Consider the following 17,006-nt stretch of genomic DNA (forward strand, 5'->3'; position numbering starts at 1 on the left):
CTCTGCGTGGCGGACAAATATTATACATCTAAATAAAAGGAAGATCAATTAATAGTTTTATCTTCTATCAAAAAAGAATAAATAATCCTTACAGTTTAATTAAAACATGCCATTTGTTAATTTCGATACTTCTTGTCAGATCTTGTTATTAATGATCAATGAAAGGATCTCTAGATGTAAACAAATCTGATTTAGGCAGTAATGTTAGTTTGTGACAACACTAGTTGTCATTTCAGCAAGATTTCGTAAAAAGTATTTAAGTATTTCCGGTCAAACCCCAAATCTAAACGAGTGCTTTTATTTTGAAAGAATTTTGCTCCGGTATGACTCCGTCAGTGTGCTTGACTCAGCGCTCTGATCATAGAAATGGATTTGCTAGAATGGTTGTTATTATTATGGCCTATTTATACTTATACATAAAGGAAATAAATCGTCTAATTTGAGGGCTGATATGCAATATTTGGCCATTAGCGTTGACTTTTCATATTACACTCAAAATAATACCACACAATAATGCAAATATCACAAAGTGAGCCAGTGTATACTATATAAATATCTTTTAAAAAGTACATTTTTTAAATATAGATCAAGTAATCTGAGTGTGAAGTGTGTATTAGTGGTTGTCGATAAAGCGGAAGCAGCAACAGCTCGATCTGACAGGCAGCGCACCGGTGTTTCTTCTACGCGCCGCAGCTCTGCGTCCTCTCGGCCGCTACGTGCTCGTGAGTCCCTCGCGAGACCGACGCATCGCATAAATCTCGCAGTGATGGCTGCGCCGCCCGACACGGAGAGTTTGGAGTCTCGTATCAGTGAGTGTTTTCAACTTATTGTACCGGAGCAGGTGTGGGTCCGGGGAGCAGGACGCTGGCACATTATCGTCCGCGAGTTTGTTGTGGACGAGGTGACAGCCTGGCAGAGCCGCGCGCGGGGCCCCGCGAGACAGCAGGACTCGGACCCTGTATCCAGGATGCTAACCCAGCTCCGGAGCTGCTGCGCCTGCTCGCTGTCAACACACACACACACACACACACGATACAGCCGGTGTGGCGGTTTAATACGCGACCGTGTTAACTGGCGACTTTTCATTCGAACGCGTCCGTTGTTGTCGTAGTTACAGACAGACAGCTGTTGAAAATTAGGAAGAGAAAGACGTAGCTGCCCTCGTGAATGCCGCATTGTTTATTTTGTATTATTATGTATATGAGAGGGTTTGACACTGTATTAAAAAACAAAGCGGTATTCATGAGGACAGCTAGTTATAGGCGTTATGGCAACAACTGACGCGTTCGAATGAAAGGTCGCCAGTTAACTGGGTCGCCTGTTAAACCGTAACACCGGCTAACGTCTGTTAGCCGGTGTTACTCTGCGGCTCGATAGCTCAACTAGTTGGGGGCCCGGTTCTAGTCCCGGAGGTTAGCTTGTGACTACGGAGAAGCTCCGGCCTCGGAGGGAAGTTTCTAGACGAGACAATGACACAGGGCGACGAACTGACAAGCAGCAAGCTAGCTAGCTGACGCGACTCTCCGGTAGCTGAGTCCCGGTGCGCTGCGCCGCTCGGTGGCTCGCTGCGGGTCTATGACCTGAGACTTAACGTATTTTAAATCACGAGTGTCAAGAGGACCCTTTTGGACCCTTGGGTGCTAAGCTAAAGTTGTCTTTTGAAGTGAAAAGCTAAAGCATTTAGACTCAACGTCTGTTTCTATAAAGGTGAAGGTACTTTGGGGTATGAATATTGAAGCTCTCATTCAATTTGTATTATGAAAAGGGACAATTAACAACAGGCCCTCCGTTGCCAGTTAAGCCACTGCTAGTTGAAATAAAAATAATAGAAACATGAAACAAATTAGATGTGCAATCAAGCCTCCACCTTTTTACGCAGCTGTACAGTTATTTGTTGTGGTGTTATATTGCAAGGTATTCAAGAGGTGTTTCAAATCTATAATCAAATTGGAAAATAAATCTATAATAACATGGATACAAAAAAAACTTTACACCAAATATTTTTCTATTGGTGTACCTACTAAAGAGGCAGCTGGCTGTAGAAACTATAACTGAACAGGTAGTAATGTTCACTGCTAATGTCACATTAATGTTGAGTCAATTCAGAAATACATACTCTTCGTTAATGCCTATCGATACAACGCAGTGAAGCTGAAGTCGCGTCCATCCCCTCTGATGTCTGATATGCCAAATTATCTCCCGTTTCAGACACGGCCACAAACCCACTGAACAGAGACACAGACTGGAGCAGCATCCATGCCTTCTGTGACCAGCTCAACAATGACCTGGAGGGGTAAGAGGAGGCCTTCAGATCTTAATTTGTCTGTTTGATGCTGTTTCAAGTTTATATATCCTGGAACCCCTGTGGCAGTGGACAGATTCTCTACTAAGGGAGGGTTCCCCATTGAATAAAAAAACAAAACAATGAAATCCTTAATCTTAACTGAACTGTCAATGCAAATTAAGACTTATTTCATTCAGTACCTTCATGCCTACTTTACCGTGATTCCCTGGACATTCAGTTTTGTTTGTGACATGTGTTACAGGCCTCAGCTTGCTACCAGGCTCCTGGCCCACAAGATCCAATCTCCACAGGAGTCCGAGGCCATGCAGGCCCTGCTGGTGAGTTCATACCTGACCCGGGATCTGCGAGTATGAATCTGCTGCCTCAGTACTGATGAGGGTTTTCAGTGCAAATGTTTTGTGTCTCTGCTCATTTTCTATGCTGCTAATCGTGTGATATTTGTTTACATTTTAGAGTGTATATTTTGTGACTATGATGTTTCACTGCAAGAAGATTAACTTTGAGCAAATTTCACCCTAAATTGTCTATAGGCTATATGTTTGTTCGGCGTGGCATTCCTTAGAGCCTGGCATATCCGTTTCTGATTTAGTTAAAACATTTATTGCCTAGGTTCTGGAGACGTGTATGAAAAACTGCGGAAAAAGGTTTCACAGTGAAGTTGGCAAATTCCGTTTTCTCAATGAACTCATCAAAGTAGTTTCTCCAAAGGTAAGATTCCCCAAGTGTTTCTCTGAGTGCATCTGTTTTTTTATTTTATTTTATTTTTACACTTGTTGTATTCATTTATTGTTGTCCTCAATACCTCAGTACCTGGGCTCACGGTCACCAGAGCCAGTAAAAAAGAAGGTTTTGGAGTTGATCTTTAGCTGGACTTTGGGGTTACCTGATGAGGCCAAGATCTCAGATGCATATCAGATGCTGAAAAAACAAGGTAAGATGTCATCAGCAAATCATGCAAATTATAATACGGGATGGACTTTATTCAGCCATAAAGTACTGTACAGCCTGTTTACATTTACAGCGTTCCATATCAGTGCTCACTTAAAATAACAGGTAGATTTAAATTCCGCGACCGTTAGTTGTCATTTCAAGCTTGACAGTTACCAAACATGTTTCGTGTAAACTTTGATATTTTGGGGGGAATGACCTTTGATGAGTGTCAGCGGTGAATAATGTATTTGTGGTCCCTGTTCCTGCTGTTCAGTCAAACGTTGATACGGCTCACAATCAGGAGAGCAGAGCAGATAACGCTTAGCGGGGAGCGAGTGCATAAAACCGGAAACTATGATGAGGAATGAAAAGTTTTGATCACAAAATCGTGATAATTTCCAGTGAGAGTTAATTACGTCGGTAATTTCCCGACGCGAGGCAAGTTCTCTAAACATCATGGAGGAGAAAAATGACAGGGAAAAGACTGACAGAAGCAGCGAGAGCACTTCTTTACATCGGTGGCTGAGTGTCATCCTCTACCCCGCTTTCAACCGGCAGTCGGTTTTATAGTCCCGTATGTGCGTCCCATATGTGTATGGCGGCAACCGCCATACGGGACTATTTTCTGTCCCTGAAATGCGATACACAACGTTTGGTGGCTACAACTATTTTGTGCTGAAAGGGAGCTTACTATTACTATTCATCAAGTCGCAGGTAACTGTATTATAAAAGCGATAAGGTACTCGAGGCAGTACTGTATCTACAATAATGTACTGTTCAAGGGTGTTGTTAGGACAGACGCGCAGCCTCTCGTACCTTATTGCTTAACTATAACTTCTAAAGTTGTTAGAAGGCGCTAACGATTTCAGCCAAAGTTTGTTTTTTAAGATTAATCTCTAAGCATTTAACTCTGTTCTTTTTGATATGCTGTGTTTGTAAATCAGGTATTATTAAACAAGACCCAGAGCTGCCACCTGACCAACTGCTGAACCTTCCTCCACCCAGACCCAAGAATGCCATTTTTGAGGACGAGGAGAAGTCAAAAGTGAGGATTTTTCTGTTAATAATCAGTTATTTGAAAAGATGCTTTCCAACATGAGAGTAAATGTGACCTGAGCCACTTTCCTACACACTGGCCATGCTGTCATGATTGTGCGCGCCTCTCCCAAAGGGGATTTATGAAGCCTGTTCACTCATTTTTCACCATGGGAACTCTGCCTGTCTGCTTTGTCAGATGTTGTCTCGGCTGTTGAATAGCTCGCTCCCCGAGGACCTAAAAGCTGCCAACAAACTCATCAAGGAAATGGTGCAAGAGGTAAACCAGTCTCCTATTCCTTTTGTACATCGCGTTTTTCTGTTATACATGAACTGCACCTATACCTTTTTAGTGCTGCAGATAAAGCAGTGTGGGTTTTTTTTTTTTTTTTTCTTCTAAGAAAAGAGTAAAATATCAGATTGCTGCACTCAGGGAAGCAACATTAACGGAATGAGGAAAATGGGTTGGTTGCTTTGGAGGGTTTTGTGTGTCACTGGCAGAATGACTCAGAAGGCGCTCGGCGTAAACTTGTCCTGATTTCAGGGTAATAGGAACTGCTCTTTGTGCTCCCTAGACTTTCCTAATGGCCTCTCCCTGACCTGGCTATATTTCCTTGTTTTGGTTTTTCTATTCATGCTTCTGCAGCTTGCTTCATGTATGGTAATTTTCATACGTGGGCACTTGTTATTGAAACGATCTCTTTTTCGGCTGCAGGATCAGAAGCGAGCAGAGAAGGTATCGAAGCGGGTGAACGCCATTCAGGAGGTGAATGAGAGCGTCGCTCTGCTGACTCAGCTTCTGCAGGAATATGACGGCACCGCCGACAATCAGAGCAACGCTGAACTCTTACAGGTGAACTGAAAGATGATTTTGATCAGAGGGAGATTTAGACTCTCATACAAAACTATTAATATGCTCTGGTTTGAAAGAGACTGACTAAGTAACAGGTGTATACAAAAAAAGAAGTAACCAGTGCAAATTTTTCATTGTTTACTTTGTTGGCAAAAGGGTACAATGTATTGTGTTTTGTGTCATCAGGACCTGTACCAGCGCTGTGAGAAAATGAGACCTACACTCTTCAGACTGGCAAGTGACACGGAGGACAACGACGAGGCTCTGGGTGAGCGTCACTCTCATTCATCCGTCATTTAACATCAAGAAGAAAACAAAGAACGATCACTCCTTGTTTATTTGCCTCATCAAGCAAACTGCACACAGTTAATTTGTTCAACTGAACACAGCCTTCCATGTTCCTTCATGGTAAGAGCACCAGAGACACGCCCACAATATTAACATTTGGGCTTATCATTGAAAGCTGATGCTAATCGGTGTTAAATCCCCGTCCCCGCTTTGCTCTTTTACCGTGTTTGTCCTGCAGAAATCTTTGGTATCCAGGACTGCCATTTTCTTTTCTGGAGATGTTTGCAATTGGTTTACTTTTGAGCATTGGCTCTTAACTTAAGCTGGAAAGATGTATTGTGCCTTCTAAGATCAATTGGTAGCCGCACACAGACGCCACAATATTTACGATCAACACGTTTTAGTTTTACAGTTACTCACCGTTTCATTATCCGTGATGGTTCGGGCGGCCTCGCGGTTGTTTGAATATGTACTCGAGTTGATGGGTTGACTGTAGGGTCATAAACAAAATAAAAACACTCTTCCAAATATAAAGGCCTTTACAAAAGGTTCAAATCGGTAACAAAATTAACAAATTCATCAAACTAAGACTAAACTGACCAAAATAAACAACATGCAGCGGTTATAGATTGTTTCCTCGTGGCGTCTTCACCTAATTTTCAGCACACCTGCCTTCAGTGATGTGATGTCAGGTGACTCACCAAAACTACCACTGGGTGCTGCCGTACTATTTATATTGAGGTAAATTAAAAACAATATACAATTATAAAAGCTTGCTAGAAATGGCTCTAACAAGGTGCTTGCGTGACGTATCTTTTGTCTTTCTAAGCTTCTAGTCCACCTCGAGAGATATTACTTATGACCCTTATCGTATAACACTGTGAAATCAATGCGGAGCGTTTTCTCCCGTCTCTCCACAGCTGAGATCCTGCAAGCCAACGACAGCCTGACTCAGGTCATCAACCAGTACAAGCAGCAGGTGAAGGGGGAGATAGTGAACGGCAACAACACATTAAACACACAGAGGTCAACAGGTGGGTGAGACACTGAGCAGAGTAATACATGAAGGGTCATTCATCGCTTAGTTATGAAATTATCAAACGATTAGCAAATGTTTAAATGCAGCAGCAACTTTAAAAAAAAATCAGTTTGAAATTAACTGGCTTGAATCCATTTCTCACAGGAGGAGGGACGGCACTGCTCGATCTGTCAGGATTGGACACGTCGCCACAGTCTCCTCCGTCCTTCCCAGAGTTCCCCACGCCAACAGACAGCCTCAACGCCCCTTCGCAAGAGATGGGGATCAGCCTGCTGGACGACGAGCTCATGTCACTCGGTAACAGCACGTCAGACAGCACACACACGCACACCAATAGGTTGTATGCAGATTATTGATTGTGATTTTTATTTTGAGTTCTCTCGGAGTTGAAACAGTCCTAAATGGTAGCGCCACTCTTTGTGCGTCCCGCAGGTTTAAGTGAAGGAACACACACCTCCAACCCTCCCTCGCAGCCTGATGACTCCACCGCCTGGGACTCCTTCCAGGTTTGTTATTATTATTATTATTATTATTATTCATCTGGCAAACGCACACAAATTCATCATTACATTTATGCATCATTGCTTCCAATACAGCTCCAGTAAAGTCAAGACATCCATACCACTATTTGTCATACTTTCTACTTCCAGTCCTCTGACAGCATAGACGCTGACATCCCGGCAGCACCCAGCCTCCTCCTGAGTCCAGAACCCGCCTCCCACCCTCAGCCCCTCTCGTCTGGCTCCACACCTGGGAACTCGGCTCTGGATGAGCTGGACATGCTGGGAAAGACCCTGATGCAGCAGTCCCTGCCTCCAGAGGGCCTGCAGGTCAAATGGTATTTAACTAGCACCACTCTGTCACAGTACTGTGGGGAATAGTCTGTACGGTTTTAGTTTGAGATGCTTGTCTGCCTGGTGCACTTTGGTATACACGTGTAGTTAAAGGTGATCAGTGCGATAGCAGCCGCTGTGGGATTTCCGTCTTGTTTTCAAAGATTAGACACAGCCACTGATCTCCATGCTGATCTGAGAAACCACAGCTGTATGCTTTGACCTTTTACTCGCATTTGTTCTGGTTATTTATTTTTGTTTCCTCTGTTGCCTGCCTGGCACAAAATGCGCCTCAGAAGTTTTGCGCAACGCTAGTAATAGAAGAATCTTTTGAAATTGTATAAAATACAATTAACCACCAAAGCAAACGAAGATGAGTTGTTAATGTATCTGCCATCAGGGACAAGCAGCAGTGCAAACCAACTCTGAGGGATCTCCAGAGCAAGTCTGGGTGCAACATCACCCCAAACCCCATACCAACCTTTGCCGCTGAACACCCCGCACCACTCAACTCTCAGCCCAGCCCTGCAGCGACGTTGCTGGACATGTCCCCGACTCACACGGAGACTCCGCCTGCAGACGTCACCCTGACTGATGTTTTTGTACCGCTAGAATCCATTAAGCCCAGTAAGTGAACCTAATGGCCTCATGCGCCCGTCTACCTAGAAGAACAGATCATATATTCTCCTCCTCTCCCCAGGCAGTCTGTTACCTGTGACGGTGTTTGACGGACACAGCCTGCGGGTTCTCTTTCACTTTGCTCGGGACTCGCCTCCCTCTCGTCCTGATGTGCTGGTGGTGATCATCTCCATGTTGTCATCGGCTCCCATCCCCGTCAGCAACATAAACTTCCAGAGCACCGCCCCAAAGGTAGTAAGAAAGTTCACGGCCTTCGCCTCCCATTAGATGCAGACTATATACATACATGGTTATTCTTATAAAGGACATTGTTCCTAAACCACTGCAACCGGTTTACTGTCTGAGTTGGAATATTTGTTTTTATCGATTAACTGTAGTCTATGGCAGTGAAGCTTCAGTCCCCATCAGGAACAGAGCTCCCAGCTTTCAACCCCATCCTCCCCCCTGCTGCGGTCACACAGATCCTGTTGCTGGCAAACCCAAACAAGGTAAGAAGAGATTTCTACCAGTCTACACACTGGGAGTCACCCCCTTTTTTTTTTTTTTTTCATAGAAGAAACCCTTTAGCTACCATTTGTCTAAAACATGATAATCCTCAGACACGACTAACTATAAAGTCTTACTTTGATTTTGTCAAGCACCCGTTTCAATTTTAGTTTTGGGTTAATAGCAGAAACTCTGCAAGGAAATAATCCCTTGAAAAACATATTACCTTTACAGTCACGTGACAGTATTTTAAACTACAGCTAAATGTTATACCAATGTGCATTTGATAAAAGTGACGATACGAAGTAGAAGTTAACTTGCATACTACTTAAATACCCCTTAGTCAATTAATTGACCAAGATTTCTTTCTAAAACAACTGGGTTAAATTATTATCAGAAGTCAAAGTCTGCTTTAATGTCAATTCTTGTGCAAACATAAAGATTTGAAAATACGTTCCTCTCCTGTTCAACATAAAGTGAATACAGATGATGATAAAATGCAAATGGGTAAAAAAAAGAATACTGTGGAAGTCCCATAGACTATTATCATTGTTCCATCTATGACTAGTTTGCTCATGGCAATACAATAAGTACAGAGGCTGTAAGCTCTCTGAATGTTAAAACTATAATTCCACCTCTCTCATCGTGTGTGTGTGTGTGTGTGTGTGTGTCTGTCTGTCTGTCTGTCTGTCTCAGGAGAAAGTGCAGCTGCAGTACAGCTTAACCTTCACCATGGGAGAGCAGCAGCATAGCGAGAGCGGCAGTCTAGAACAGTTTCCTCCTCCAGAGACGTGGGGGAGCCTATAGCATTGAAACAAACACAACCTGACAGACTCTCTGCTTTCAGACTCCGCCTCCTTTCTGAAAACCACCTCCAACTCAACACTCTGCATTTCGCCCGTTTTCCTTTGTATACACATTGTACTTTCTTTGATCGGTATTGGTGAATTTTCTTGTATGTATGCTTTTGCTCTAAATGAGTCGCGTGTCAAGATCTACTCTGCTGTATGTTGCTTTAAAACAAACCTGCAACATGCTTCCCCCAGAGCAGTTTCAGTCTTGTCATATTGTTTAACAGACAACGTCAAATGTGTGCTTTATGTTTTTCACTTCAGTCCGAATCACTTATCTGTTGCGTTTACCTTCACCTCTGCATGCTTTTCCACCATGGGATACAATGCCTGCTTAATCCAGCACACCGATAGAGGACGTTAGCGCATTATATAGTTCATCTTAGTTTAAAAACAAAGCTAGACTTAATCAACGTTTCGTGGTGTCTTTTGTAATTCCTTTCGCAATGACTGAGTCCACTCTTGCACAGCGAATGATTTTCTTTTTTGATTGTACCATTATCATGTTTCTCATCTTGTGTAAAGAACAAAGTTAACTAACTGATTTGTGTCATCTGCCATACGTGCCTATTTTGCAGTTTAAACATTATTTAACTTTTCTTGTGTTTTGGATGGATTTGTTTTTCTCATCTGTTACACATCAGTCATTAGGTCTGTCTGAGATGCAGTTCAGCGACATGATATCCTTAATATATTCTGAGCATTTTCAGCAGGGTAACTTACATTTTGACTTCTTTATCTAGCTTGTGATTTAATTTTGTATTCATCATTTATTGAGTTAAACTGAAGTATCACGCAACTTGAGATGAAGCCGGGCGCTCTGGGCGCACTGTTGTCTCAAACGCATTCGACCAGTTTCTCCAGTGTGCGATGCATGTCAGCCACGCTCAACACGTCCTCTTCCCACAGGCTCTCAATCACATTCCGCTGCACTAATCTCCAGTACGACTGCTTTGTAAATACCAATGATGGCGGTCCTGTTATGTACATTTGACTTGTGCAAGAGCATAATTCTGGTATAATATTCCAAATGGGTAATAAAGGATTTTTCTTGGTGACCTGAAGGCCTGTTCATTTGTGTTGTGGGGGACGGAGTTTCTTCACATCTTCTTCCACATGGAAGATCCACAATACAATATTCATAGCTACCGTCAGCCTCCATGATTTTAGGGTCACGGATTTAAAGACCACACTTTGATTCATTCAAGAGCTTTAATAAACCATAAAAATGGTTAGTATTTGCTAGGAAACTTTCAAACCCACATTGGTGATTAACTGAAAAGGGAATCTAAACTAATTTCTATGCATTATTTTGCCTCTGTTAAGCCAAAATGAATATAAAAACAATCAGGAAATCAGTTAAAACTCACTGCACAAGCAACAGCAGGATCTCTATTATTATTGTTAAATCTATTCAAACTGATCTTGTGGCTTGCAAACTTTTAAAACCCCCAAATAAAGATAACAAACAAGCTTTTATGCAAGCATTTACTTCAACACCTACCTTTATACGCATAAAGGAGAAAATCAGATCCGCTCACAGTAGAAATACAGCTTGTAGTTTGTACAAAGACTTTTTGTCAAGACCATAACAAACTTAGTCAACTGACACAGACAAGCTTCTGTCGAACTAAATAATAAAATTTGACTTAAAAGAACCACGGTCACTTAAACAAACTTGGAATCAGTCTAAATTTGTCTTGTTGAATATTTTTAGCAGTGCACTGATGCGCCGCAACCCGAAGAAGCTGGTAACTAATGTTGATGTTGCAGTGCGCTGCCGAGGGTTTAACCCCTGCAAAATCAAACTTGATTGTCACCGGGTGTGTGTGCGACCGACTCACAGATTACGTTACTTTCTGGCTGGTGGAGGGGGTGGCAGTGGAGGAGCAAACTGGAACAGTGTGTGCCCCATCAGGCCCATCATGGGCTGGGGAGGATTGAACTGCTTGGCCATTAGCGGCTGGGGGCCAGACGAAGAAGAGGGCGGGGTCTCCACCACTCCAGTGCCCCCTGACCCAGAGCCTGTCTTGGAGCTACTGTACGGACTACTGCTGCTGTTGTTATTATTCTGGTCGCTGGAGCCGGAGCTGGAGCCAGAGCCATAGCTGGAGCTGGAGCTGGAGCCATAGCTGGAGCCATAACTGCGCCCTCCATCCCTGCTGCTGCGATCTCTGTAAGAGGAGGAAGATGAAGAGGAGCGCTCCCTGTCCCGGCTGCTTCCTCTGCGGCTGCCGCGGCTGTCCTTGGCGCTGCTGCCGCTCCCACCCACAGAACGCATTCGCTTGTCACACTCGTCCTGGTACATCAGGTTGGGATTGTTCGAAGTGGAGCCATTGCGAAAACGAGGACGGCCACCTGGAGATAATAACATTTATGAAAAAGGACAAAGGAAGAGAGGCAAAACACGTCACAATGATATGTGTCATTTGGTTTCATCCCGTCTTCCGCAACACACTCATACTTAAAGACATTGGGACAGACGAATACCACAATCACCCAAAAAGTCAAAACTGATTCCTCTTTGGCGGCGAGATCTCATGAGCTAAATTATTTAGCCACCATATAAAGTATACAGTAATCTAATCCTGCAGGAAGTGTCCCTCACCTCCTCCTCCACGTCCGGTATCAACCAGCTGCAGCAGTTTTGGATTGATGGCCTGGCGGGCCTCCTCCAGCACCCGGATCAGCTCGCGGGCCTGGCGGAGGTTCCCCGGGGTGAAGAAGGTGTAGGCGGTGCCTTTGTTGGTGCTGCGGGCCGTGCGGCCAATGCGATGGATGTAGTCCTCCGATGAGTTGGGATAGTCATAATTGATGACAAATTTGACATCCTCCACATCTTGACATTTCGGGTCAGTAGTTGTTGTGAAGGGAAAAGAGAAGAACACAAAGTCAGGAGAAAGCCAACACCGGTTTAAGAAATGTACTCCAGTCGTGAATTTTAAGTTTTGTGCTTTTGAAAAGAGAACATTCAGACAGACAATACCGGCAAGAACCATCAAGACTCATCATCCTCTGAAAGCTTACACCCACTTACCTGTTAAAACCGTCAACTACTTGTACAATTAGAAAATGAATGTACTTACCACGCTAATTTACACCACAGGGCTCACTTATCTGGCATAGCAATAAACTAGTGCACTTGCACGCATGCAAATAAGCCATGTGTGGCCGAAGGTACACGTCAACTGAAATAAGGGACGAAAAAGTTTGTGGTTCTCTGAAGAATTTGGACGATATTAAGTGAAATTGTAAAAAGAGGCAAGTGACCCTCCAGGCGATTCTTGTGTAAAAGACAGATTCAGTCGTCTAAAGGGATTTTCTGATCAATGCTTTAAGTACGAGGACCAAAAGGAGAATGTTAATTTCTTGTTGGGAAAAAATGTGTACTCTTCCTTATGGAAAGATTTAGCAAGAGCTGGTAAGTTATCAACAGACTGGACTGGTATACTGGTGGTATGACGTATACAAAGATAAATATCCAAAGTCTTAAAGACGAAGAGGGGTTGAAAGCAGGACAAACAGTTGATTTGGGAATGGGGGGGGGAGGGGGTAGTGGTTTTAAAGGAAACAACAGGAAGCTAGTACAAGACAAGACAAGGGAGAGAAGTGACAACCAAGCGAAGAAACAACATCAGAGGGGGGGTGAAAGAAAGGGAAATAGAAATAGAAAGAGAGCGCAGGGAACTCGATTATAGAGCGGTGGCTCCTCTAGGCCAGGACTCCTGCCAGCCAGGACCAGACATGACGTCCGCAGAGGGAGAGGCGGGCCGGCACAGCCAGTGGTGAGGGGTGTCAGGGGCTGGCATCAGGGGGCAGTTCAGAGGGGAGCCTCCAGCATAGCCTCCATGCCCGGCTTTGGCTGCTTTCCACCCTCACTTCCTGGCAGTTGTCTTCTCGTAACGCACCACTGTTTCTCGGCTTCACAAAACTTAAGTATGGCCTATGGAACTGCATTATATGCAGGGCCAATTTAGGGGGAAAACTTTGCTTATTGGGAATGGAAAAGTATCTCCTCAACGACTGTCAAGAAAAGTCTTCTCAATCCATATCCCATCAGAATAAATACATATTTACTGAAAACTTTGTTTAAAAAAAAAAGTCTCCATGTCCGAGTCTTTGAGTTAATTTAAAATCAGCAAATGGTGTGGTGCGTCACTGTGATGATGGCATGGCTGAGGGGTCCAGCCTCCTCCATACCTCCCTCTCCGCCCTCTCACCTGACAGCCGCCCCCGACTCTCAGATCAAATTTGGGAGCCCAGCAGCGCCCCACGCCCTCGCCCCCCCCCCTCTGTCGCCAGGCAGCCGTGTCCTGGAAGGGGGGAGAGTTTTGTTTGTGGGCTCTGTTCTGGGTTTTCAGCGGAGATGGCTGTGTCTGGGACTGATTAATCAGGCCGTCTCTCTCCCCGAGTCAGCTTTCGATTTGTCATGCCTAGGTCCGGCTGCAGGCTCCCGAGGGCCCGTGTGGTTCGAGTTGCCGGAGAAGAGACTTGGAAACAAAAACAAAAAACGGAAAAAAAATTAAAAGAAAACAAATGAACATAGAATTAGGTTAGAGGTTGATAGTCGTCGTGTAAGGGGCTGCTTCACTGGCACTCACCCCTTACGTCTTCACACCATTCAACATCATTCCCATGTTCAGTTTTTTTCTGTGTTATTCAATAGAGCAAAGTGGCTTCAACCCTGCTTCAAATACGACACACTTCTTAGATACACATTTTTATCTGAGAAGCATCATAGGTTCTTTCTGTGTCTTTTGGATCATAAATCCACTGTGAATAAACATGCAGCAAAGAGTCTGATCATCATATAATGACCGTTGGCATTATTATACTGCTAATTAAATGGCCTCATATCATGCATGTGTAACATCGGTGTGTTTGCGCTCGAGCCCACAGGACGTACCCAAACCACGCGAGGCCACGTCAGTAGCAATGAGGATGGGAGCTTTGCCGCTACGGAACTCTGCAACGCAGAACAGATGATCAGGAGCTGAGCGTCAGAGAAGAGAAGGAAACAATGCTCATATAAAGTCACTGTAGGTCAAATGTCAGGGTGTTTGATGTACCCGATAGCACCCAGTCTCTCTCTGGCTGGCTCTTGTCGCCATGAATACACATCGCTGGCCACCTGGAAGAGAGATAAGCAAGCTGTAAGGTAAATGAGCAGGTACAGCAGAGTCAACCCGGTGTTATTGCAATGTTGTTACATTTCTTAATCCCCGGAGGGAAATGCATGCCCACCTGTTCCCACAAACTTCTGGGTCAGATACAGGACGCGATTAACATGGTGATGCGTGAGATCTTGCACCATCACAATAACAAAGACTAAACTGTATAGAATCGTTGTATTATTGTATTCCTAATATATATATATATATATATATCTTTCAATACTCACCCATCACGCCTCATCCTGCGTGTGAGATCGTCGCATCGTTTCTTGGTCTCTGCGAAGATGATGGTCTTGTTTTCCTTCTCAGCCATGATCTCCTCCATCAGCTGGATCAACCTGAGGAAAGAAAGCAAAAGTAAATAAATTACCAGATTTATAATATTTATATATGGACATATCATAATCATCATCTCAAATCCATAGAGGCCACGATCATTAAAGTAAGGATTGAAAAGGGACGGGAAAGAGATGCAGTAAACGGGCAAAGAGTAAACGGGCAAGACGAATAAAGCACTATTACAAAGGAAAAGGCCCTAAAACACTAGAAACCAAACAAACAAAGCAGGAAAAGATGTGGCTGGCCTCTTACTTGTGTTCTTTCTCACTCTCCATACAGACATCAACTATCTGAAGAATGTTGTGGTTGGCGCTGAGTTCCAGAGCTCCGACATTGATTTGGACATAGTCTTTCAGGAAGTCCTCTGCCAGCTGGCGGACCTCTTTGGGCCACGTAGCACTCCACATCAGGGTCTGCCTGTCGGGCTGGCCAAGGAGCAAACCAAATAAACAGAGACAAGGAACGACAGATCCTAAAATGACTGCTTCATCAAAACATAACTGTCAAAGATAGCATTTCTCCGCAGTTGATTTACCCTGATCTGGTCCACAATCTTGCGAATCTGCGGTTCAAAGCCCATATCCAGCATGCGGTCGGCTTCATCCAGAACCAAGTATGTGCAGCGTCTCAGGTTGGTCTTTCCAGCCTCCAAGAAGTCAATCAGACGACCTGGTGTGGCAATGCAGATCTCAACACCTGGAGGAGACACATTTAGTATATTACACACTAATCAAATGGGGATTTCAATGGGAATCAATTGTTTCAGCTGACTCAGACAATAACAAAATAGTTTGTAATGCGACACATCAGTTAATACGGCCTACCTCTCTCCAGGTCTCTGATTTGAGGTCCCTTGGGTGCACCCCCGTACACACAGGTGCTTTTGATGCGGGATGACTTTCCGTAATCGCCTGCCACCTGCTGGACCTGCTGCGCCAGTTCTCGTGTGGGGGCCAGGACCAAACACTGCAGAGCACACACACAATATGCCGTAACAATACACCGTTTAGTGCATTAGACACTTTGATGTTGTGCTGAGACAGCATGCAATATCATTATTGTAAGCTCTGATGTGGACAACTAAGTGATTAATGCATTCCTTTCTTCTGCACATACAATGGGCCCATCTCCACGCTCCAGGTAGGGCTGATGACTGATGTGCACGATGGCAGGGAGGAGGTACTAAAGAGGAGAAAAAAGGAGGGAACGGTCAGTGTATTGTGCTGCTGTGCAAGTCCAGTTAGAGGAAGACGTGCGTCTCACCGATAAGGTCTTCCCGGAGCCAGTCTGAGCAATGCCCACCATGTCTCTCCCGCTGAGGGCCAGAGGGAAACCTTGTGCCTGAATGGCTGTGGGCTCCTTGAAATTATGCTGCATCAGGACATCCAATACATGTTCTAGATGGAGAGGCAGCACCAAATATTCTGGTTATTTCTGTGACGACCGATTTAGTTTAGTTTGTCTCTTTGTCGTGGCTGTGTAGTTCCACAATGGTGCAGGTTCTAGATAATGAGTGTGCTTACGGGGAAACTGTGCCTGGTGGAAGTTGGTGACCGGCTTTGGGCAGCCTGAACCTCGAACAGTGATTTCTTTATTCCTGCAATACTCCTCAACATCATGCTGGAAGCACAAGAGTGAGAAAAAAACACAACACGCTAAACACCAGTGTACAGCACTGTTAATAACACCGTTATTAACCTCGATATTTCAGGGGTACCTGGCTCATTCGCTGCAGGTCCGAATGTTCGACGTAAAAGTCTTTCTCAAATTTAGGAAGCTCGGCCAGGTCCCATCTCTTCTTCCGTAGACGGTCCCCGGGGTTCCCAAACTTTTTACCCAGCGGTGGGCCGCCTCTGCTGGACCCGAAGCGAGGGCTGCTGCGAACATGACGAGACACACACAATGTGAAGCCGACTTTCCTGGACTAGAATGTGAACCCCGTTAACCCCAACACGCGCACGGCAGCCTCGTCATAATGGCACCTGGAGGTGTGCGCGAGCGCTGACGTTACTTGACTGAGTCGACGTTAGCGGCTTACCCTCTGTCACGGCCACGGTCTCGATCTCTGTCTCCTCTCATTTGAAGGACACACGCGCTCTTGTATGAGAAGTGAAGCGGTTATTTAATGGCGCCTTCAGCTCAGTGGACCCTTTTCTCGAAGTAGTTGCCTGGCTTTCGCTTGTCTAGACCTGTTACCGTTACAGGCCTGGACAACCGCCGTCGTTATTTCAGCT

The 17,006-nt window shown here is 44.6% G+C and overlaps 2 protein-coding genes across 2 annotated transcripts; one reads left to right on the top strand and one right to left on the bottom strand.

Moving 5' to 3' along the window:
* Window positions 1-2,914: 2,914 nt before the first annotated feature.
* LOC306749686 (ADP-ribosylation factor-binding protein GGA1-like) lies at window positions 2,915-10,311 on the top strand. Its single transcript, XM_079233005.1, has 14 exons — window positions 2,915-3,013; window positions 3,113-3,236; window positions 4,180-4,280; window positions 4,470-4,550; window positions 4,986-5,123; window positions 5,310-5,391; window positions 6,332-6,445; window positions 6,595-6,747; window positions 6,883-6,956; window positions 7,101-7,288; window positions 7,684-7,910; window positions 7,984-8,153; window positions 8,300-8,410; window positions 9,105-10,311. The coding sequence occupies exons 1-14, from the start codon at window positions 2,930-2,932 to the stop codon at window positions 9,213-9,215; spliced, it is 1,758 nt and encodes a 585-aa protein (XP_079089131.1). The 5' UTR covers window positions 2,915-2,929; the 3' UTR covers window positions 9,216-10,311.
* Window positions 10,312-10,463: 152 nt separating this feature from the next.
* On the bottom strand, window positions 10,464-16,851 carry LOC306749695 (putative ATP-dependent RNA helicase DDX17; the record flags this gene model as incomplete). Its single annotated transcript, XM_079233014.1, has 13 exons — window positions 10,464-11,617; window positions 11,868-12,098; window positions 14,166-14,225; window positions 14,329-14,390; window positions 14,661-14,771; window positions 15,025-15,197; window positions 15,308-15,468; window positions 15,597-15,738; window positions 15,889-15,954; window positions 16,036-16,169; window positions 16,296-16,392; window positions 16,490-16,649; window positions 16,811-16,851. The coding sequence occupies 13 exons, from the start codon at window positions 16,849-16,851 to the stop codon at window positions 11,112-11,114; spliced, it is 1,944 nt and encodes a 647-aa protein (XP_079089140.1). The 3' UTR covers window positions 10,464-11,111.
* Window positions 16,852-17,006: the final 155 nt, after the last annotated feature.

The sequence above is a fragment of the Taurulus bubalis genome, assembly GCF_910589615.1.
Source record: "Taurulus bubalis genome assembly, chromosome: 17".
Classification (NCBI taxonomy): domain Eukaryota; kingdom Metazoa; phylum Chordata; class Actinopteri; order Perciformes; family Cottidae; genus Taurulus; species Taurulus bubalis.

Coding starts and splice junctions, on each gene's coding strand:
- LOC306749686 (XM_079233005.1), top strand. CDS start 2,930: ATGAAAAACTGCGGAAAAAGGTTTCACAGTGAAGTTGGCAAATTCCGT. Junction 3,237..4,179: donor TCAGATGCTGAAAAAACAAG/GTAAGATGTCAT, acceptor TTTGTAAATCAG/GTATTATTAAACAAGACCCA. Junction 4,551..4,985: donor TCAAGGAAATGGTGCAAGAG/GTAAACCAGTCT, acceptor TTTCGGCTGCAG/GATCAGAAGCGAGCAGAGAA.